The 24,777-nt window shown below is 36.7% G+C and overlaps 1 protein-coding gene across 4 annotated transcripts in view; it reads left to right on the forward strand.

Moving 5' to 3' along the window:
* LOC131065776 (protein SEEDLING PLASTID DEVELOPMENT 1) overlaps window positions 1-24,777 on the forward strand; it is a 250,327-nt gene that overhangs the window by 140,488 nt on the left and 85,062 nt on the right. For all 4 annotated transcript variants that reach the window (XM_058000538.2, XM_058000447.2, XM_058000511.2 and 1 more), the window contains 3 exons: window positions 8,237-8,428; window positions 22,400-22,562; window positions 22,864-23,117. In XM_058000538.2, coding sequence (XP_057856521.2) covers window positions 8,237-8,428; window positions 22,400-22,562; window positions 22,864-23,117 — 609 coding nt within the window. The remainder of the gene's footprint in view (window positions 1-8,236; window positions 8,429-22,399; window positions 22,563-22,863; window positions 23,118-24,777) is intronic.

Raw genomic sequence — 24,777 nt, forward strand, 5'->3', positions numbered from 1 at the left:
CAACTGCTTTGCATGATGCTTTACAATCGGAAAAAAGATGCGAATTTTGAAGATTTAAGCATTTTAATCAATTTTCGCACAGACATCTATCCAATTTGTTGTAATGTCCCCACTTTGAAATACAATTTAATGGTAAATGATAATGGTAGAATTAAAATAAAAATATAAAGTATATAATTAAATTCTAATTAAGTTAATGAATGGTGAAAAACATGAAATGGAAAGTTGTGACTCCCTCAAACATGAAATGAAAAGTTGCGACTCCCACAAACATGAGATATAAAAGGGAGAAGAGAACCTCATTTGAGGGGGATAATTTGGGAATCAGAGGTGCAGATCTAACTTAAATAAAAGTGCAGATCTGATTGTGAAAGGTTGTGTCCCTTTCAAAAAGGTGGAAATAATTAAGAGTTCCACTCTTTCAAAGGGTGCTGATGGTGAAAGGGTGTGCCTCTTGCCAAAGGGCATACATGGTGAAGCAGTGTGACCCCTCCCTCACATTGAGAGATATAAAGGAAAGGAATCCAAGCATCCAAGGAGATCACCATCGATCATATCAAATCAGAACTCTTATTAAGTTATGGGCAGTAACATCTTTGTTCTTGGTTGGGGATGTGCTTAATATATGAAGCCTGATAATGTTCTTATGCGCAATTTTGTAGTAATATTAATATAGACTGCAATATGTATGACAATCATACTTAATCCATAATACATGAATTAGTTGGAAAGAAATAGACTGCACTCAGAATTACATCAACATCACAGGCGGATCAAACTTAAAGATACCTTCAGAAAGCCACACCGAAATTGACTGATTGCTTATAACAGCATCTGGGTTTGATTACCAGTGAATTCCTTATGCAGATAAAAAGAATAATACAGCAGTGAGAGGTACGAATTGCCTTAACTTTCTGATTTAACATTTAATATGATGGCCAGCATTATAAATTAAAATCAAATCTGTGCATCAATGAAAATAAATTAAGTGAACATTCTTAATTAAAATAATGACAATTAATATGAGATATGTATATCTCTGTCAAACAGTATGTCAAACATAACATATAAATATATGCCTGTGTATACCTCCAAGGATACATAATAGTATAATACTCTTAAATTTGGGTTTGCACAAATTATTGTAATGCTGTGAATATAAGGGATAATAAATTGATTGCAATGAAATAATGATAATAAATAATTAATACAAATTCAAGTAATACTAACAGGAAATGATGATAATCCAATACAAGGAATTAACGTAATAAGATAATTATGACAGATAAATATAACTTATTTGGAGTATCACAAATGATTCATTGTAAATGAGGGACTCTCTCTTAAGTACGCCACTCCATGATGGATGCCTAACACCTGCCACATGGAGCCAAGAGGGGTGAAGCATCTGCTCTTGGGCTTAAGGAGAGATGGTGGTTGTGATGAGGGGGAACGGCGATAGAACACCTCGCTGGGTACGCCACTCCATGATGGATGCCTAACACCTGCCATATGGAGCCAAGGGGGGATATGGTATTCTGCCCTTGGGCCTAGGAGGGATGGTTTCTTGGACACCCTATCCAACTAGCCTGCCATAGTGTAATGAAGAATTGGATAATTAAGAAGAGCAACTAATCTATAACTGACTTTATCTAACAAATCAGACTGTACCTAACAAATATAAGAATTTGAATTTGTCTAATAGATCTCACACTCATGGTAAGTAATACAGTAAGATGTACATCACTCAAATATACTTTTTAGTACGTGTGACAATAAATGTGTTCTCTGGTTTTTATGCAGGAAAACAGTAAACAGGGGTATTTCCCATAAACTTAACTTACTTATTTTAGATTTGGGTAAATTTGGGTAAAATCTTAAGGCATAACTAACTAGGGGACATTATATTTGTAAATGCTTCAGATGACCGAGAGAGAGACGAAGCGTACTTACCTGGTGAAAATGGACGGCGAGAAATTGCCCAATTTGCTGTGCAAGAACGGATGGATAGTTCTGCATATTTTGAATGGGAGGGTCTGCAATTTCGAATTCCAGCGGTTAACTTTCTAATTCAAATTTTCGCGGCTGCGGTTTGAAAAGAATTCGTAATTTTGAGTTTTTAGACTAAGTGATTTTTTTTACCTTGGGCGAAATGGCAATTTGAATCTGAATGTTTGAAAAGGGTTTATGTCAGCGTTTTTCTTTTTACTTTGGATGCAAATCGTGCAAAATTAGCTCCACCTTTTAAACCCTACGCGATCCTCTCTCACGCGAACTTTGGTGGTATGGGGGGTTTTTGTAGACTTTTAAACTTCACATCTCCATCTCCTAAATCGCGAACTTCGCGTGCTTTCCCGTTTTATCGCCTATTACACTTTCTGCGTTGTGATCTTCGGAAAAATGGGGGATTTTACCAATTTCGACTTCCTTATATTTGTCCTACGCGTTGCGACTTTGGGCTCTATGGTGAATTTCGGACCTTGGAGAGGTTTTGAAAACTAATGAACTCTTCGCACCTTTTGGCTTGTCGCCTAAGTTCTACGTTTTTGACGATTTTGCAAACTTTAAAACTTTCTAACTTTACTCTCCCGCAATACTCCCTTCTTTCGCAATTTTCGGCACTCACGAGGCTTTTGCAAACTTTGGACCCTTTGCCGTTTTTGCCAACCTTCTTTTCCTTGCATTTCGGCCTTAAGGTTTGAATTTCGGCGTTTTTAGGAGTTTCGTCAACTTTTACTTTTCGGACCTTAAGGCACTTTTGTGAATTTTTTGAACTTTTCGGACCTTAAGGCACTTTTGTCAACTTTTTTGAACTTTTTGACATTTCTCTTAAGGGGTCTGAAATTCGGCCCTTTGGGCACTTTTGGCAACTTTTTGCAATTTCGGACCTTAAGACGATTTTGTCAACTTTTTGCAATTTCGGACCTTAAAGGCGATTTTGTCAACTTTTTGCAATTTCGGACCTTAAGCCAGTTTTGTCAATTTTTAGCAAATTTCGGACCTTAAGGCGATTTTGTCAACTTTTTGCAATTTCCTCATTTTGGCCCGAAAGTCCGAAGTTCGCCCTTCCTGGGCATTTTGGCGAATTTTAACTTTTTCCTCTAGAAGTGCGAGCTTGGGCACTTGGGCGAGTCTGTCAACCTTGGCATTTTGCAAAGAAATTCGCTCCTTTTTCTCCAGCTGACGAAAATCGTCAATCACACGCCTTTTAAAGGCGACTTCACAAGTTTGAACAATCCTTTGGAATTCGTGCCCAAGGGCTAGACTAGCCTAATGGAATCATTGGCTCTTTTCTCTCTATCATCACTTCACGGACCAGTCGCGGGCTCGCTCGAAAGGACGTGAAACACTCTGCGCGAAAAACAACAAGGCGAAGACGGAAAGGCCCAAAAAAGGAAGGGGGACCCTGTCGGCGATAGGGAGCGTGTGCAACGCACAACAAATAGCAAGTGGAATAATCTGGATTAACACATGGATTAATTTTTGTAGGATAATTAATCATGGCATCATCATCATCACTGTCTAACAACTTATAAATAATGTTAAATATATGTGTGTTTTTTATGAATGTTGTATTGAAGCATATCCAAATTAGGGGGCCTTGAAAGGTAGATATAGTGATATCTTTACTGTATCCATATCTGTACTTGTATTTGTGTCCATGCATCTTTTCATTTGTTCCTTTGATGTCAATCAATACACTGCTTTCTCTTTAAAAATAACATAAATTGAGTGCTGATTGGCATAACCTATAATTTTGAAGTATTGATGGGCATGCAATATGTTTGGTTGTAAAATTATGGTGGTCCACTCAAGCTAGAACTGGGTGAAGTCCATTCAAGTTAGAACTAGATGATATGGTTTGTGATGGTTCCCAAAACTGCATATCTGACATTCCTAAAAGATGAATCTCAAGACCTAGACGTGAGGACTTTTGTTAGTCTACAATAATGAGACAAATCTATGATCAAATTGCATGCAGTTAAGAACTAACTAACAAGATTGGGTGGCTCTTTGCTCTATTGGATCTATTAGGCAAAGGAGGGTGATCCTAGAGGCCAATAGAGGACAATTGAAGAGAAGTGAAACTTAGAAGGTCAATGTAATGTCCCCTTTTTTCTAGTGGTCCACTCAAGCTAGAACTGGGTGAAGTCCATTCAAGTTAGAACTAGATGATATGGTTTGTGATGGTTCCCAAAACTGCATATCTGACATTCCTAAAAGATGAATCTCAAGACCTAGACGTGAAGACTTTTGTTAGTCTACAATAATGAGACAAATCTATGATCAAATTGCATGCAGTTAAGAACTAACTAACAAGATTGGGTGGCTCTTTGCTTTGTTGGATCTAGTAGGCGAAGGAGGGTGATCCTAGAGGCCAATAGAGGACAATTGAAGAGAAGTGAAACTTAGAAGGCCAATGTAATGTCCCCTTTTTTCTAGACGATCACTCAGGAGACGAGATTCGTCTGTTATCCATCTCCGCAGGTGAATTCAGTGAATAGGAGATGATAGTGCTGACAAAGGGGCCTATTCTTGAGACTTGGGCGCTAGAAAGTAGGAAGTATTATTCTTTGATAATATAAAGTCACTTTATCTAAAAATAGAAAAAGTTAATTAAAGTGACTTATGGGGTTTAAGTTATAAAGTAATAATAAAACATTAAAGTAACCCCATGGCACGCCCCCCTAGGCATAAGTTGATTTTAATAGGTGGCCACACTCAATGATGGATTAGACCCTCAAGTTGAGTGAATTTCTTAGGGAAGCATTTTATTTAATAAATTTCATTAAAATGGAGGAGAGAACCCTAAAAGTTCGAATTAGGGTTTGGAGTTGTTAAAAAGACATGAGGAGGCTTCATTCATTCATCAATTAATCATTTTTAGAATCAGCTTTTTGGGAATTGTGCTCTGCAACTCATTTCAACAGCATAGAAGATTTGAGGAACGAAAACTCCTTGAAGACAGGTGGATTTGGACGATATCCCGATTCACAGAATGGAGGGATTCATTCAAAGTTCCTATGTGCTTCAATTCAGACTTAATTCAGCAGTTTAAGTATTATTTGCAGATTGAAGAGGGTTCGGAGACTTAGAAGGCAGCCATGCATTAATTTGCAGCAGTTGTACCCTCCCATAGCAGGCCGTACCATCCTATAGGCCCCATATTGTCTAAAACAGACGTACAACACGGAAAAGGGTTTGAATTTGCTCCTATCTCCATTGTCTACATCTATCAGCATGAATCTAATAATTACTTCAAGCTACAAGAGGCATATGTGGACTAGATCAGTGATTCATTGAGGAAAACTTGGTTATTTCAATAATCTTGCCTGCAGGCCAGGCACAATTCTTAGCAGTTCCAGTATTTTTGTTTTATTTAATTATGGTTGATGCTAATAAACTTGTTTGGAGTCATTGAACCTCCCTGGATGCTCATGTATTGGGATCTTCGAATATAATTGTGCTTCGATTCAGATTTAATTCAGCAGTTTCAGAGAATAATATGCAGATTGGAGAGGGTTTGGAGACTTTAGAAGGCAACCATTTCATATCCTAAGCTAGCCGTACACACTCCCAAGGCAGCCGTATCACCTTGCAGTCACCTGGGTGCCAATCTTGTATGATCCAGCCTATTGAGGGCATAATTCTCAGGCAAATCTTATATGCAACACTTCACAGTAGTATTTCAATAATTTCAGCAGGCGATAGGAGCATATTTCTCCTTCAGATTGTTGATTTGTAGGTAGTTGGTATAATCCAGCCTGGGAGCCAGGCGTGGAACTCAGTGGATCTCTAGGAAGTGTTTTTAGTAATTATTGTTGGATCAAATAAAACTCATTGGGGCCTCCTACAGCAGCTGAAGCTCATAGACTGTACTTTTCCAAATTCATCAATAAACCTTCTCCAGGATAGGCGTTGGAAGCCTGGTAGGCATTTTGTTGCTTTGGTGCATTACAATTTTTGAATCTGATAAATGTTTCATTGTTGTTCCTAAATCAGAATTCTGAGAATTAATTATTAGTTATTATATTTCTGCATTTTATGGTTCAAAGTATTGTTTCTTGGCATTCTATCACACTTAAACCCTATGTAAACATTGCCATCAAAACGCAAGCCTAAAACTTAAGAGAAACTATGTTTAAACTTCAATCAGCAGTTTGAAAAATCAGAAAAATTTCAGTACAAACCAGCTGGGGATCTTTCAGCCAATTATCTTACCTTTTCTGTGTTTGATTCATGCTTAAATCTTTACCAAGGCAAGTCATAATTTCAGGTTTTAATAACAAAGTAGGTTCCAAAGAAAACTTGTAAAAAGATGAGATGGAAAAATAAAGCTTATCATTTTCCTTCATGCAATTTCAAATTTCAGATTGGACATGTTTCTATTTAAGTGTAAGCTAGTTAGATGCTACCAAACTCATCTAGCTTATTAACTACAAATATAAAACAGTTAGGTCACTAACTACAAATGTAACCAATATTATAGAACTTAAATTTGAGTATTATTACTCCAGTACCCTCTTTTTTATTTTTATCTCAGTTTTACTCACAGCAGTTTCATTATCCCCATATCCATTTAGTCATTGTTGTCCTCATTGCAATTTGCATTCTTGTCTATTTGGGAAGAGAAATGGAACACATCCTCATCTAGTCCCTTCCTCCAAATTCCTTGGTGATTTTTTTCATTTTCTCTCTCATAGCAAGTCAATACAAGATTCCTTTGGACGTTCTACAGATCTGAGCTCTCCAATTGCCATTTTTTAAAGTTATGTTTCTGTGTGATATAATAATTTAGGAACCACCACTTCTGTCATCGTCAAGTTATAGTTTAATGTCATTCACCCTTCGTTTCTTACAAATTTCTTCTGACCTTTTAATCTTTTTTTGTTGTTCATTGCCAAAATTTCCTTCTAATCAGTGAGCAATAGCATGTTCTATGGGAAAAAAATAAAAAAATTGACTTGTATGATGTGTAGGCTACAGTTGCATGCATTTAATAAGAATATATAGACAACTATAATGTGCTCGTAGAAATATATTAAAAGAAATAATGAAGTAATGTGACCTTTTTCAAAACTTGGGTCTGCGACTCTGCACCCATATTGGTGTTTCCTTACGTGTTGATGACTGCTAGTGGGTCTGTTTTTCCTCCTTACCATACATGTCTGTAATGCTTCTTCAGACTTTTATGCAGGTATATTACGGTTCAGTTGTGACAATTCACCATAACTATTATAATACTGTGCTCCTAGTACAAATTGCATTGGCTTAAAGGAGATTCAAGAGTTAGCAATAGTCATGTCATGGGACCGGTTGAATAAAAAATTAGATAAATCAGTCTTTAGCTTCTTCAAACTAGTTTTGAGTCATATCTAGTTCATAATTGATTATAGTTTGTGTGCATACATGTAAATATACATTAAAAAAAATAATGATTATATAGACAAATATATCAAAAGGAATAATGATGTAATGCAACTGTTTCAAAACTTGGCTCTGCACCCCCATTGATATCTCCTTATGTGTTGACAACCACTAGAGTCTGTTTGTTCTCCTAACCACACGTGTCTCTAATACTTCGTAAGCCTTTTATAATACCATTCAATTGCGATCCTTTACCATACCTCTTCATAACTAACTATTATAATATCATGCTCATCCTTGAAATTGCATTGGCTTTGTGCCTTTTATATTACCATTCAATTGTGATCCTTTACCATACCTCTTCATAACTAACTATTATAATATTATGCTCATCCTGCAAATTGCATTGGCTTTGTGCAGATTCACCAGATACGAATAGGTATGTCATGGAATTGGTTGAACCAAAAATTTGGTAAACCGGTTTTCAGCATATTCAAAATAGTTTTTAGTCAAACGTTGTTTGTATGTTATAGTTGGTGTTCAAATGTGTGAAAATTTGCAATCCTCACATTTAGTAGCATGAAATATTAAAACAACATGTAGACAGCTTCTACTTCTTTCAGTTTTCTTCTTCAATCTAATCACCTTGTTAACAATTACCTCTTTTTATCAAATGAAATTTCTTCATCACTGTTTGACCCTTCTGAGGTACAATTGTTTGATCCCTTCTTGAGTAAGGTTTGATTTTGTAATGTTGGGAATTCTTTATTGTCTCCACTCTTATGTATCCTAGTAACTTTTCTCTTGGTAGTTTATTGATTTCATTTGTTAAGGCCCTTATGTAGTCTAAACATTATTGCAATTGCAGGTTATGATTGAAGCAGTTGAGAACCATATGCCTGAGACCATCGTAATTGATGAAATTGGGACAGAGCTTGAGGCATTGGCCGCTAGTACCATTGCTCAACGTGGAATCCAACTGGTTGGAACAGCTCATGGAGTGACAATTGAGAATCTCATAAAGAATCCGTCTTTGGAGATACTTGTTGGTGGCATACAGGTAGGAAGGGATTTCTGCTTTTTTTTACAAAGTTTATTTATTAATAATTCTTTATGCATTGTTGTGTACAAAATGGTAATAAATCCATGTAAGTAGAGTTGTCTGCGTGGCTAGTTTATCAAGTATACAGGAACAGCTTGTTCTACATCTTAACACAATTATCAACTCTTAATAGGGCACATAATGTGTCTGAGAAGAACAAATGCAAGCTCTTGCATTTTATATCCACAAATAATATATAGAAGCATTTTTTTCCCATTAGACTGTAAAGAACTAAATTAATGTATTACATGAAAGATAAGAAACTATATATTATGTTCCCTGTTTTATTTCCTAGTCAAGCTCTGTCATGACTTTATTGTTACAAGAAAGTGTCCCTTAGATCTGTTATGTAATCGACTTGGACATTCTAATGTGCAACTTAGTACTACAGATTGTAAGTTGATAATGAATGAAAATCAGAATTTTGACAACTTTAAGGGATATGCTTAAAGACTGCATTTCACAGAGTAGCCTGTGCATATAATTGCAACGGAAATGAATCAAGTTATTAACAATTGGATGTGCAGAGCTGTGAGTTGAGGGAAAGTTTTATCAATTTTGTCAACAAATTCCAATAAAAACATTGAGAAGAGACACATATATAACAAAGGAGGGTAGCATTATTTCAAAAACAATTTCAAACTTGCTCTCTTAAGGTCTCACTGAGAAGAAAGACACAGCAGACTACATCAAGGAAAATTGTTTCAAAATCGTGGCAAGGGAGGTTGTTGCTAATTAAAGGTATATCAAATTTTCTCCAAGGGAATAAAGCGAATTCGCACAAGAAGGAGAAGATAGTCAAGGCCACAATCAGCATAAGGAACTCAGCACTAACTATCAGCGAATTTCAAGAAGAATTTTAAACACTAAATCGTTGCAAGAAGATTTTTCAAGAGGGCTGATCAAAGATCAAAGTCCCTGATCGTCCTATACCAAGGGAGATGAATTAAAATGCTGGGACAAACTTTTAGCATTCTGAGTTGAAATCAGAACATTTTCAAGAGAAATTCGTGAGAATCTTCATTTTCAGATATTGTCAAGCATGTTTCTTTCATTGAAAAGCCATTTAAAATGTTGAAATTTGATTTGAGGATTGAATTTTGAATTCACAAGTAAAAATCAGAGCTTAGGAAGTCTTGAAATTAATTAATCTTCTTTTAGCATTTTAATTGTTCTTCAAAGTTATTGATTTTGAGCTTCATACAAGAACATGTCGGGGTCGAAATCAGGAGTAGCTGCTAGGAAGACTCAAATGAAGAGGGCATTGGAAAGATTCTATCTGGAATCTCAAATGTCATCTCAGTGGAAGAAAGTTGGGGATACCAACTTTGAGCAGCTGAATATGGAAAAGATCAAGCACAGAATGTATGGAACGAAGGATCAATTGCCATCTTCTTTGGTAGCCAACACGATGAAGAATGGGATATATCAAGCAGTAGGTTTTCCACCAGCAGTGCAATGTAATGAATTGATGGTTGAGTGTGCTAGACATTATGATCCGTAATCAAGGACTATAAAGACGCCTAAAGGAACGGTACTTGCATTCCTCAATGAAGATTCAATAAGGGAAACGTTTGGGATTCCTCATCATCAAGGAATGATAACTTGGACTAAGGAGGAATCTCAAGCAATGTTCGAGAAGAAACTGGATGCATGTATGACTGTCATCAACAATGAATAGGTTAGTAAACCAAGGAGACATCATTCCAAGCTACTGAAGAAACTCATGTATAGATTTTAAGGAAGAATATGGTGACGTGATATTCCTATTGAATAGGATCGTGGGGCTCCTCAAGGCGAACTATTTGAAACATGGATGTTCTACTTCTCAGAGGAGATTGCGATTGGATTGGTAATGATAAATTAGGCAAAGATGATAAGTGACAACTTGGATATTCAGCTAAGGAACTTGGAAAGAACAAAGACATTTTATATGAGTTCCTACATGGTATATATGTTGCCTAGGCTTATAAAGTACAAAGGGCTAATATGCAAAGGTGAAGTGGGAGGTAAGAGAGGTCAACCCAAGGCATACGATTGCTATCCTCAGCTGCAATTGCATGAGAAAGGACAATATAGAAGAGTGAATGATATGTTCTCAATGTATCTCACTTGTTTGTTACAAGGTGGATTACATAGAAGATTATCCAAGGAGGCAATGGCATTGATAGATAAATATGGATCGTGGTTTATCCAATTCTCGACCTGTTGGTTGAAAATTTTGTACACTTGGGGAAATATACAAAATTGTGGTTTCAACCACAGTGTGTGAGTAAAACTCTCCTAATTAAGGGAAGGCTCCCCCTATCTAACTACAACTTTGAAAATAAAATAGGATGGGACAACAATCTTTCTTCTTTCTTCAAGAAAGACAATATCCTTTTCTCTTCACAGAAAATGATAGCGATTTGATATAAACAACAGTAACCACTTTCAAAATGAAATGAGAGAAAGGAAATGAAGTTTCCTAAAAGCGCAAAGACTTCCATCACTTCCTTCGGGACGGGACAGCAATATCAAGCTCAAAGACTTGATTATGTGAAGTCCTATCTACCCTTTTCTATACTAATGCTATAAAAAACAAATTATAACAGCTCAAAGACTGAAATATCTTAATCTTTTCTACTTAAAAGAATGGGAAGTAGTATAAGCTCAAAGACTTATAGTATTTCTCACAAAATCTACTCCTAAATTCTCCTAAGAACAAGTGAAAGCACAAAGACTTGCAATTTTTCTCAACAAAATATTTGTTTTAATCTATATTAACCTTAACTACTTACAACACAAAGACGGCAAATCAGATGTGATTAAGCTCTTTAAGGAACACTTGCAAGAAAGATAATATAGAACACAAACTCAAGTATGTAGCACAAAAACTCAAAGCTTGAGCAATTTTCTTCTATTCCTTTCAATTCTTGAATTTACACATGAAAGCTCAAAGACTTCTTTGCTGTAAATTTGGCAAAGTTTTTGCTTGCTTTCCAAAAGATAAAGATTACAATAGACCCCTCAAGTATTTATATAAGAGGAGCCCTGAGAAAAAGGTGGGAGGATCCTAACTAACTTGAGAGATTCTCTCAACCACCAAGACTTATTCAATAACTAAGTAAGACTTCAATAACTAACTAAGACTTATTCCAACTACAGTCCTAATTGAACACAACTTGTAGTTGCTTTACATGTAATTACAAAAGTGCAAGTAATGAGTTACCTTGCGTTTTACAAAAAGACTTTTACATGTAACTTGTCAAAATAAAAACTACAACTAAAGATTACAAATGTGGAAAAAGACAACTAAGTGTTGAAAAACACTTAAGTTGGCACGTGAAGACACGAATCCTTCAAACTTTTGGATGTTCATTTGTAGTTCATCGGGATCCAGTTCATGGGTGTTCTTGGCAACAACCATGGTCTTCGCAATAGTATCATGACATCGGAGGAGCGCAACGCTGTTTTCATCCAGGATGGACTGGATTTCATGCAAAAAGATTTGGTGCTTCATCAACATTTGAATTGAAGCGGCCAAGAATTGTTCGCTCCTCCATTCATTATGTATCCTCATCTGTAAATTAGCAAGAACTTCTTCTTCTGGAATCAGCTCTCCATCCTGACTTAGTATGTTGCAAGAGGCCTTTTCACAATGAGAGACAATATCTCGGAAAACTTCACCTCGTAATCTCATTGTATCACCAATCTCCTCAATGAGGGATTTAAGAAGGAGGGCCTTCTTTTCCAGAAGCTCTTCGAATCCCAAGTACATGACCCTTGAAGAGATGATGGCATGCTCCTGTGGAACGCTCAACTGTTGTTGGGGCATGGTACGCCAGATTGTCAAACTATCTTCAACACTTTCTAGATTCTTTTTGAAAGTATCGAAAGTCTGATCCAGTTTCTCTTCAATGGTTTCCAACTTAGACATCATCTGAAAAATGTCCTTCATTACTTGTGCACATAGATCATGGAGCTGATCAACCGAGGAATCCAATGCTTGTACCTTCTGAGCAGCCCTTTCCACTCCACGAATTGATTCTTGGGAACCGGAAGAACCTATGGAGTTACTCCCTTCAGTAGCAGGTTTTGTGATTTTATGAACAACTGCCATAAGCTGTCGGTTTTCCTCTTCTAGCTTATCTTTCTTTGCTAGAAGTTCATCACACCGCTGTACCAGTGAAGCTACAGAAAACTGAGCATCATGTTTAATCACCTCATGTGTTTGCTTACCCAATTCTATCCTTGTAACTTTGTAATCAGCAGCTAACATTTCTTCAAGTGGCTTATCTGCAATGGGTTCAACAATTTCAGCTACCTTCATCTTGTTGCTGTCAACAATTACTCTGGAGATAGTCTTGGCCTTTTTCGCAACCTTGGATCTGGACTATTATAGTTGCTGATAATCAAAGGCATCAGGTGAGATTTCTTGCTTCTTCCTCTTTGGAGTAAAAGAACTAAGCCATGGAGGTAAAGCCATCAACACTCCTTTTGTAGCAGCTGTAGGTAAAGGAGAAGCAGTTTCTGTTTGAATAACCGTGGTCATTCTGGGAGGAATATTTGTTTGGATGGCGACCACGGTTTGCTCAGTAACCAATGGGCATGAAGATTGGCTCATGAATTCTTCAAAACCAGAAGTGGAGGTATCAATTTCTGACAGTTGGACACAAACAGGATTATCTTTAGGAACTTCCTGCACATTCTCTTGTTGATGATCAGGAGGTGGCTTGTATGCCGAAATAGGAATGGCATTCTGAGGAGATTCATCAACAAGCAAGTCAGGAGGAGAAAGGGGCGTATCAATGGAAACTGGAGGAATAATCTCATGAGGCGAGTCTGTAATGTCCCTTTTCCGCAGTGATTAGTTCTGTTGGCCATTAGCCTAGTTTGGAGGCCCGTAGGCTAGTCGGGGGCATAAATTAGGGTTTCCTATTTTCTAGGAGGATTCTTTGGTGTTTTCAGGGGCCTATATGTGGGAGTTTGATAGTTTGGATTCTGGATTCCTTCTGGGTTTTCAGAGAGCTTCAAGATGGTTTGACATGCATCTGCGTTGGGTGACTTTTTCCAGACTTACTATTTTTAGTAAGTGCGACGACTGCTCAGAATGTGGTTAAAATCACTTTGGAAACACTTACTATTTTTAGCAGTATGCTATTTTTAGTAAGTACTATTTTTAGCAGGCTTGTTCAGATGGCTGTTTCCAGCAGGTCAATTTGAGTAGTTGGTCTTCCCTCATTTTTTGGTGCTATTCTTGTCAAGGGTTCCTCAGCTCAGTTCAGTGACTATTTCTGGCAGGGCAATTCTCTCAGCTTGTTTCCCCACATCCTTGGAGCTTGTTTTGGCAGGTTTAGTATTTGATGAAAAATGGTGTTTTAAATTAAATTATAACTTAAGGCAAAGGTTGGACGATTTATTTAAAAGGGGTTGCTTAAGTTATATTGATATATAAGTCATTTCCTTAATTATATATTGGGTGATTTATTGTTGAGGAAAAATACTTTATAAAGTGAAATATTAATACGGCAAGATGGACGCCTTATTGAGAAATAAGTTAATTTTATAATATATTTCACTTATCTACCTTGGATGCCACAATATGATTTTATTGTCATTTTTATAAAGAATATTTGCTCCTATGGGAAGGTCGATTTGGAGAAAGGAGAAATGAAATGTAATTTCAAAATAATGTGAAGTGAATGTGCATTTGCATTTGGCGTTCATTTGGAGGGAATGTGAATTTGAATTTGAGCCCTCAAAATCTATAAATGAGAGTGTTGGGCTTCTCATTTGGTATCTCAGACAATTTACACTGTTATGCTGTCGGATTGACTCCAGACAATCTTCGAGGGTGAATACCTCCTAGGGCTCTTGACAGACTTTGAGTGTGAGATATCACTCCTAGCTGTGATTGGATCTTTTGATTGTGTGGTTCGATTTTAGTGTGGATTTGCAGATTTTCAGTGTGGTGTGGATTTCAGTGTTGCTGGTTTTTGGTGTGGCTGTAGCACGTTTTAGTTCATAACTCTCAGTTTGTGTGTCAGATCATTCTGGGTAGTGGCTCGTTCTCTTCCTATGTCACAGGCGATCAAGTTTGTAAGTTTGTAGAGCTTAATGTTGAGTATTTAATTTTTAAATGCAAATCATACTTCTTTCCTAGTAGTACTATGTTGGGCTGCCTGGGAATGCGTGCATAAATTCATTTGGGGGTTTTGGGTGCAGTTTGTTGGTTCTAATCTCATTGCCTGTCTTGTATCTCTCATTTGCATCCGTTTGGGGGTAATTTCGTTGAGTGTGTATAGAGTTACGAGCATTTTTGTGAGTTTCTAAGCTGCTGGTCTGTGTGTTTCCAATGTATGGGTTGCATATCAAAATCTGAAAAATTGTTAGTTTGGAGTGTTTCCTTGTGTGGAGTTGGTTTTAGAGTGTGTGGGTTCTATGGAGTGTGTTTAGAGATAATTTGATTGTGTGGGGAGTGATTTAGAAGTGTTTTTGAGGATTTTTTAATGTTGTTGGTCTGTATTTCCAGCCTGTTGTTCATTCATATCAGATTTAGTTTTTTGGGGTTGAAGCTGGTTTTCAGGTGTGTGAGTCTATGGGTGTGGTGTGAAGAGTCTTGGTAATAAGTTGCAGTTGTTAGTTTGGGTTTTGACATTTGAATATCCACGATGAATCATATTGTAATGCTTGTTAGTAGTACTAACAACAATTTATTTGAACTCTCTTAGTCCCACTGCATAAGTGGAAGAGGTTGGTCTTGCCGCCTAGTTTGGACAATGATTCTAGTAATTTTGTAATCCATGTTTGCATTGTAAAGTTGATTAGTAGTACTAACAACTATATACTTGGATTGTTGTTCTTTGGCCCATTGCATAAGTGGAAGAGGCTGGCTTGCCGCCTTCTTATCTATTGTAATTATGTCCTCCCGCTGAATAAGCGGTGGAGTTGATTGCTATTTCATTTCTAGTCCTCCCGCTGCATAAGCGGTAGAGTAATTGTTCTTCAGTTTCTTGTATTATCCTTGGTTGGTTCACCGCCAAGTGACCTTCAATATTCTCCATATCTCGCTGAAAAGTGGAAGGGGCTGGCTTGCCGCCCGAGCATTGCATTATTTCTAGTTATTTGAAGCTAACGATCCCCTCAACACCGTATGCTCTCACCTGCCCATATTGGGCACTTGGTGATCAGAAAGTGGAAGGGTTACAACTTCAGCATTATTGTATCTTGATTTCCTAACCTTAACAGGTTCTTGTTGTGATTGTAACTAGAAACAAATTGAAAAAAATTGTTGGGGATATTACAGAGTTGGATGCTGGAGACTTGGGAGCATCATCAGATTGCTGCCCTTCTTCTGGATTATCTAGATCGATCACCTGAACATGAAATCGTGACTTTTTCTTTCCACGAACTGTCGCCTCCTCAGGAGGAAGCACCACTGCCCAACTAACTCGCAATTTGATCCTTGTGCCCGAAGATGATGCGCCTTCCTTGTTGTCAACCTGAATCTCAGACTTACGTCCAAGAGGCCCTGTAGAATCATCTTCTTTTCCAATCTTGATTTTTATGAGTTTAACAACATTACTTTTCAGCCAAGCGTTGGTGTTAGCCAAGATAGGCTGAAATCTCTCAAGAATGGATATGCACTCCTTGTGTGACGATTGGATTAAAGGAAGTGGAGCTTCCTCAACCCTTTGTGAAATATATTCAGGATCAAGTACATGCCCATCGTCAATCATCCCTTGTGGAATATCCACCAAGTTCAAATCAACAACCTGCTCAATAGTGAGCTTGCAGTAATCCATCTTTAGAACCTCGACCTCTGTGCGGAGATCTACCTAGATATCCTCAATGCGATGCACGTGTACAAAGGATTTTTTGATCTTCTCCTTCATACCCCGGTAATCAAAATCAGCTCTGGACTTAAACCTTTTGAGCTTAATTTCTTGCATTTCAGTCTCCATGGCCTTAGCTTTAACGGATGTGACAAGAGAATACCAACCAATTTTTAGTGGGTTTGTTGCCTTGTGTCTGGCAGACTGATGAGTGTGGACAGCCATGATTTTTCTTCCCAACTCCATAAGAATGATCTTATCAGTTGGATATCTAGGAAGCATGTATGGCTGCCCACTATAGCATCCGATTCTCATATAGATGAAGGTCGGGAACTGTAGAAACAAGCATCCATACTCACTCACCCTTTCCCATGCCTCATCTGATACCCTTTTGTTCTTCAGAGTTCTGTCAGACTGACACATGAAGTAACTGAAGAATGCATCTTGGACTCTTTTGAGATGCAATCTGCTGGGTCTCAAAGGCAACTGATCATAATATTCCCATATAGGTATAAGCAAGCGATCACCCTTGGTAGAAAGACCTGGAAAATGTTTAAGTGGTGCTGCCAAGTACACCAAGTATGAATTCATATAGAAAGTCATGGTGGAAGGGACTGCTGCAATTTGTTCACACAAGGCATCTCTAATGACTTCTCCCCATGATATATGATGGGACTGTCTTATGAACATGATGAACTGGTACATCCAGGGCTCAAAAACATTAGAGTGTTCAAGGCCCATTATCTTGCTGAGGAGGGTTATGATGTCTCCTATTTCCCATTTGAAGTCACAGCGGTACAACTTAGCCCACCTTGAGAAGGCGGCTTGTGGCTCTTGGATCCACCTGTTGATATGTCATTTACAATCTTTTTCCCTTTTTACATAATACTCAGCTGCACTCTCTTTGGAGATTTCCATGTAAACAGGTGCGGGAGGTATTCTGAAGACCTTCTCAATTGTGTCTGCATCAAGGTGGATTATTGCTTCGCCATCATCATTTTTAATGATTCTTGTCTCCTTGTCAAAATGATGGGCGCAAGCGAGAACAAATTCTGGTTCTAGGGCAGCCACCGGGAAAGAAGATGCGTGATGGATATGGCTGTCCAACAACAGCTGCATATTGCTATCTTGTGGATCCTCAACCCTTTTGACAAATTCTGACATGTCTACATGCCCTATCTCTGTATCTCTGATACGATCCAAAGGAGAGGAAACTTGGGAAGGTGCAACTTTGTTTTGGTACTTGTCATATTTGTACTTCATCTTTTTTCGAATTGGAGATGACGGCAAATCTGACATTGATTGAAAACCTGGAATACTGTGATGAAGACTTAAAAGTGTTAAGGCAACATCATATTCAGCTGCAAATAACATTCTTCCTTCTTCAAATGGAAAAAACTTCAACTCTTGAACTTCACGATTTTGTGAGAGAAAGAGGGGAAATAAATGGAAATAGGAAAATCTTGACTTTGACCAATTTCGGATCTTGGGGAAATTTTTGCAAGTACACAAGTTGGAAAGAGCATACATGCAATCGGATTTTTAAAACCCGAATGCACGTACACTTGTAAATTTGCAAATGGAGAAATGGATGGAAAATGAGAATTAGACTTGCGGAAAATGACAGAAATGGAAAGTACAGACATGGGTGATACGAATGGATAGAAATGGGAAAATCCGGGAATGTCATTTTCATGAAAATGGGAAGAACTTTTCAACATGTAATCCGGTTTTTAAAACCCGATTTTGAAAGGGAGGGTATTTCACATCTTTTCAACTTGGAATTTTAACAAAAAATGGTTAAATTCTCTAACCATAAGAGAAGAACAAAGATTTCCAGCCAACTTGTAATCGGGATTTAAAATCTTGATTACAAGTAAAGAGGGATAATGGGGAAGAACAATGCAATTCAAAAATTGGATATCAAGGGGAAAATCTCTCTCACAAAACCGATTTTTGGGGGGAAGAACAACATATTAACAAAATTACAACTAGAAAGGAAAACTAAGAAAACAAGAAAACAAGAAAATGAAACAAGAAAAGAAGAAAAATCATACCTTGGTTCAAACTGAAAATGCCTCTCCAAAAGATGATCAATCTTTGTGTTGAAGACGACAATCCAATAAATAGAGACAATCCAAAATGCCAAACCCTAACCACGTTTTTGCAAAAACGCCTAAAACTGAAAAACGTGGCAGCAAATGTATGAAGAATGGATCAAACCATAGTTTAAAAACTCGTGGACTTGCCACAGACTCGCCAAGGACTCGCAAGGCGAGTCCATTTGAAATACTCGCGAGTCTTTTGCACGGACTCGCGAGTCTTTCAGATGGACTCGCGTGACCTAGAAAAACCATCAGGCAAACTTCAAAAATGAGTTTTTTTTCATTTTTTTTGCCTTCATTTGGCATAACTCCCCCCCTTTTTGACTTTTTGGGGGGTTAAGGGGTAACCCTAATTAGACGTGGGCCAATAGAAAAATAACACCCGACGCCTTTATAACTCCCCCCCTTTTTGACCCCAACTTGGGGGCGCTGCCCCTAAACCCCTGTCAAAAAATATAGGGGGAAACCGCGCTGATGGAAGTAGGGAAAATTTAATCTCCGAGTCTGATTAGGCTCCATATAACAACATAACTAGCATTGAAGAAATCTTGGTATTACACATTTTAGAGTTGAAAGTTTGAAACTATTAATAGGAAATTTGAATGATGAAATTTCAAATATTGCGCGTTTGTTGATCATATGACATGTGTAATGTTTCAATTATGGCTCTTATGTTCTCTAAATGCATTAATTTCTTTATGTTTTTTTGTTAAACTACGGTTTTCTTTTTTACCGAGTCCTTGCCGAGTCTTTTGCGAGTCTTTCACGAGTTCGAGTCCGAGTCCAAATTTTTGGTTTGCCGAGTCCGTGGCAAGTTCGAGTTTTTGAACTTTGGATCAAATAAAGCTCCAATCCCCACGTGTAGGTAGGAGAGTTAAAAACGATTTAGAAGATTGAAGATTTATGGTACTTACATGAGGTAAAACGTGGCATTTGAAGAACACGTCTTTTGCTGTTTCAACGCCTTATAACCAGCAAGAATGATTATTACGTGGTGTAAAAAAGAGCTTCCAAATCCATAAAAATTGCCTTAGGATTCAAAACGACTTCCTCCTGAAAACTTTCCTCAAAAATCGATTGAAACTTTCAACAAATTTGCCTCCAATAGCTAATCGGGTTTTTGGAAAAGAAGTGCAAGTTCGATTTTGCATGAAACAATGAAAATCGGATTTTTGGAGACAAATAGCAAGTTTAAAATTTCACTTTTTCAACTATAAGGCAAAATTCGGGATTTTTAGACCAAATAGCAAGTTTAAAATTGCCAAAAATGCACTTTATAGGCAAAATCGGGATTTTTAGAGAGATATGCAAGTTTAAAATCACTTGCAAAGGGGAAATAGAATCCCTACAACAAGTTATAATTCACTTGCACAGATGTAATAAGGGTTTAAAATCCCTATTACATGTAAAAACCATTAAAGTAGGGGTTTTAGAAAAGAACTACAAGTTTACTTGTAACTTAACCAAAAAATCCCTATTTTAACTGAAAAAGCCAAAAAACAACAAAAACAACAAAGGGGAAATAAAAAGAAAATTAAAAGTTTTCTTTTTTAATAAAGTGCACATGTAATAAGCTAAAAATTTCCCTACAAAGACCAAAACAATGGAAATCATTAAAACTTGCAGTTCAAAGAAAATTCTCCACCTGCAGTCAGGGAGAAAACCCGATTTTGAAGGAAAGACATAGCAAATGAATCCAGAATGCGACGAAATTCGAAACGTAGTTCGAGGATGGACTGAGGATTAAGCTAGTCCGAGGATTAGTCGAAATTATGCCTCGGGAAGCATGCCATAGAGTAAAATTTTCATTTTTTCACAAATTTTTTATGTAATGGTCCTTTATTTTCGAAAACAAAAATGAGGACAACACGACCTTCACCTACATAAGGATTTAAGGATGCTCAGATAATCCTTATAAGCTTCTGAGGTATCCGATAGATAAATTGGTGTTGCTTGAGGTAGTGAGACAATTATCCAAGTTTGACTTCATTCATAAAGAAAAGCATAGACCTGGTGTTAACTTTCCTAAAACACTTGGGAAAATGTTAGAGATATGCCCTACAACATTGGTAGTGAGAAACAACTAATACTGAGTTGCAATTCTATCAACTTGGAACATACAAGTCTAGGACTCATTTTGATCCTTTTCATATGATCCTTACAGCTGAAAGAAAGAAATACAAACATAAAATCGATCTAGATGACTATTGGGTGAACCTCATTGATGAATTTGGAGTTAGAAGGAAGATGCGGTCAAGAATGTCCGTGGATTTCATGAGGAAATGCAGTCTCTTTCCAATTCCAGATCAAGTGAAGGATAATGGGAATCATATACATTCTCAATATGAGAAAGAGAAGGGCAAACCTATCCCAATACCTAGTTGGTCACAACCAAAAATGATAGACTTAAACACATTGATGAGAGAAGTGATTGGTTACTCAAGATAATGGGTAGACCAACAAATCAACAAGCTAAGGAAGCAGGGTACCCCTTTAACATATGGAAAGATGGAAGATGATGAATCTTCCTTTGATGAAGATGAAATGATGAAAAGAAATGAAGAGGTAAATAGCAAAGGAGAAATTCAGGTTTCTAGAAAGAGGAAGGACATGACCGATAGTTCACAAGTGAAAGATAAGGAAGTACCTAGTCAAGAATCAAGGCATAAGAAGCAAAAGTCCAATACTCCTCAATCCTCCATGGGTACTCTTTGCGTAATTGTTTCTAATGGCGGGGCAAAGTGTGGTTTGGTTTCACTAAATTGTCATCAACTTCCTTTATTGATAGTATTAGAGTTAGATTTCCAAGCCCTTACCTCTTTTTCATTTAATTCAAAAAAACTTGTTAGTATTAGGATCAAGTACTCATATTGCTGAATCATAAATTAATCAAATTGTGGTGATTGCATTCCTAAAGCTAGTCGTCCTTAAGTTGATCAATCCTAGAACAAAAATGTAAGTTCCTTTGTGTACCCAGCAAAATCACATCAAACCATTGAGTTACCCACACGCCAAGACCTGATAATAGAAACCTTGGAGTCGTCTTAGTTGATCACATAATTTAGCATCCGAGAAGATTTTGTTCAAGAGAGGGTAAAATACTTGGTATTTTATTCTGCGTTGCATAGTGTCATAAAAACACATCAACAGTTCCCCCATACCTGAAACCCATCCCCCTGCCCCCTTGCCTCCTCATTAGGGAACTCTGTGGAAGTATGTTTTATAGAGACACCTGCTTTGGATATGTTAGTCTAATAATATAGTTGGCTTTTGTTAAAATTAGTATTACCCTTTTAAGACTGGGATTTGTGCACTTTGAGTTGGTTGTGCACATTAGATGTGGTGGTTGCAGAAGTCGTGACTTCTGCATGGATCTTTTTATTGAGGGAATAGCAATCTACAAAAACCTCTTCTGTACCTTGTTTGGAATTAATGAAATTCTTCTGTCCATCCAATGGTGGCAAAAGTTTCATCATATCATCAACATATTACTTTCTTAGGTTTAAACAAGCAATCTGAAATCTATTTAACATTTACAATTCTTACTGAACTTTTATTGTATATCTTGTTGTATATAATGTGCCAACTTGCATGATTTAGAAATTCCAGAATATATGTTATGATGCTTTTTGCACAAATACATACGGACATGTAAACAAATATAAATGCGTGCATGCCTTTTCTCTTGTTTGTATTATCTTTTGGACCAATATTCGAATGATTATTGCAGATACATTTATTAGTAAGATTGTAAGAAGTTGTATAGATCAGGTCTTTGATTCTTCTACAAGTTTTCAGTTTCTTCAAAATTGTCTTGCTTCATGCAACCTTCTGTTGATATGGCAACTACACTGAAATTTTTTCATTAAAAATTGAGTTGAATGAAACTTTGAATTTTTGAAGCCATTAGCCTGCACTTTTACAATGTATGGTTCTGACTGGAATTGAATGCATTGGAGTCATCTTGTTCTATAACTGCTAAATATTGCTGATTGTATGTACAAAAGAGTGTTACACTTGGGGATGAAGAAGCACTTAGGAGGGGGGTCCAAAAGACAGTACTTGAGAGGAAAGGCCCACCTGCATTTACTTGTGCTGTGGAGATGATGTCTAAAACTGAATGGCGAGTTCATCACAGCTTAGAAGCTACTGTAGATGCAGTTCTTGTAGGTATTGTAATTTATTTATATCTCTCTTTAAATTTATCTTATAAAGTGTTCCAATATTTGTAGAGTTGATCAAATAAAAATATGATCATATATTGTGTTTTTGGTTATTGCCTTCATCTCCTTCTATGCACTTCTTGTAGGTGTTGTATTTTATCATGTGCATTTCTTTTTTTCAATAATCTTATGGGTCATTTCATTACTTTTAGAGTCAGACAAACAATATGTGATTAAAAAATGTTACTATTAATGCTTTCATTTTTTTGAATATTTGTAAACAATATTGCTTATTATAATGTCAACAGGACGGCCTCCCTTATTTGAGGCCCGCAAGATGGATAGATTTGGGGAAATTGGTGTGAATTCTAACATAATGACACCAGCAAAACTTGGATACTCTTCTTGTGAGAATGATGAAAAAATTATGGACGAAGCTGGTCACAACTTTGATGTACACAATGAGAATTATGACGATAATGATTACATATCTGCATTTAGAAGCAGGGTTAAATTTTTTGGAAAGGATGACAACATGCCTCTTCGTTTGTATGCATATCAGGTACAAGAGTTTAATTTGAGTGTAAATGACAATAGAATGGTCGTATTAAAGATGTTATATAATAAATCATAATATCTGTCTCTTTTTACATATGGTGATATGGATGAATGGCTTTTATATTCTTGTTGTTGGATGGCCTTGATGATATATGGGATTATTTTATTTTTTATGGAGCATCAAATCATATATAAAAATCAAACATGAGATGTGAAGAAGTTATATACTTCCAAGATAAGCAACTCTACTCTGATATCATCTATGTTTGTTTGCTTTATTTAGTTACATATGTCTGCTAGAGGAGGTCTGAAATGCTGATTCTCTTCACTTGAGATTTTCTGTTTTCTGTTTATGCTAAGTTGAATCCTACTGTATGTTCAAATTCCATCCATATGTCAATGTTGCACCATTGAAACTTGGAGATGCATAACCTCATGCGGGGTAGAAGCTGAGAGATTGTTATTCATTTTGGGATCAGGAGACTCACAAAAAATCTTTCTTGACTGTAGGAGATGTCTTTAGCAGGCAGGTGATGTGCCTTAATGTCTCTTGACACCTCAATAGATGTCTCTTCCTATGAAAAATAAAAGAAACAAAAAAATTAGAGCAAATTTGTATGCACTAAGCCCTAAAAGGTCAAAAAACTTATCTAATCCATACCTTACTTATTGAAACAAAGAAACTAACATGAAAATTTGAGAGCATTTGAAATTCAAATTTTGAAAAGACTGCAAAAGACCAAAATTTAAAATTAATTTTGAATTGAATTGCACTATCTGCATGGAAAAATTTATCACAGAATAGAAGAAATGTAAGAGAAATAACCCTGTTTTCAAATGTGATCCAATTCATAAGATATTTCATTTAAACAAATTAATTTTTGAAATGTGTATTTTTGTCAGACCCTCCCATGCAACCTTGTACTTTTTCTTCTGAAAAATGGTGTACCTGCCTCAATCCAGTACCCATACCTTCATCTTTTGGTGATTATGTAGCTTATAAAATCAATGTCGATGTAATTATGTCAGCTGTTAGGATTCATGGAGACAATGGCATAATCCTTTTGGATGCATCAATGAACCTGAAATATTGATGTATTTTTGGCTTGAAAGAAAATTCGTGGGTCTCTTTCCTTCTTTTCTTGAACCGTTGGTAGGCTTTCCTAACTTTCCTTCTTCTGTTAGAAAGTTTATTACACCATTGTATATATTTAATATACTTGATTAGGGGGTGTTGTCATATAGGTCTAAATAAGCATTTCAACCTATCGAATAAAGAATCATTTAATAAATTGGGTGTTTCATTAGTGTGTTGAGAAGGTTATAACTTATTTTAGCCATTCACATACATTGCTTATAATTGAGAAAAAGAAGGTATTTGGGGTTAAAGATATGGGGCATGCCCCAAGAAATAGGATGCGAAACAAACAATAGTAATTATATAAGTAACTCTCTATTTCATCAATGATATATGCTGTTATTTGTGTATTCATAGAAAAAAACTTATCATTTGGTATTTAGAGAAAGTTGAGAGCAGGTGAGAGTCTATGATGGAAGGAAGATTGTTGTTTTGATTGATCCAAGGGAAGCATTATTGTTTCTTGGCTGTCCCAATTAATGACAGTCTCCTTCATAAAATTTGCAATCAGTTAGGTGAGTGCAGT

Source organism: Cryptomeria japonica, chromosome 7 (assembly GCF_030272615.1).
Source record: "Cryptomeria japonica chromosome 7, Sugi_1.0, whole genome shotgun sequence".
Classification (NCBI taxonomy): Eukaryota; Viridiplantae; Streptophyta; class Pinopsida; order Cupressales; family Cupressaceae; genus Cryptomeria; species Cryptomeria japonica.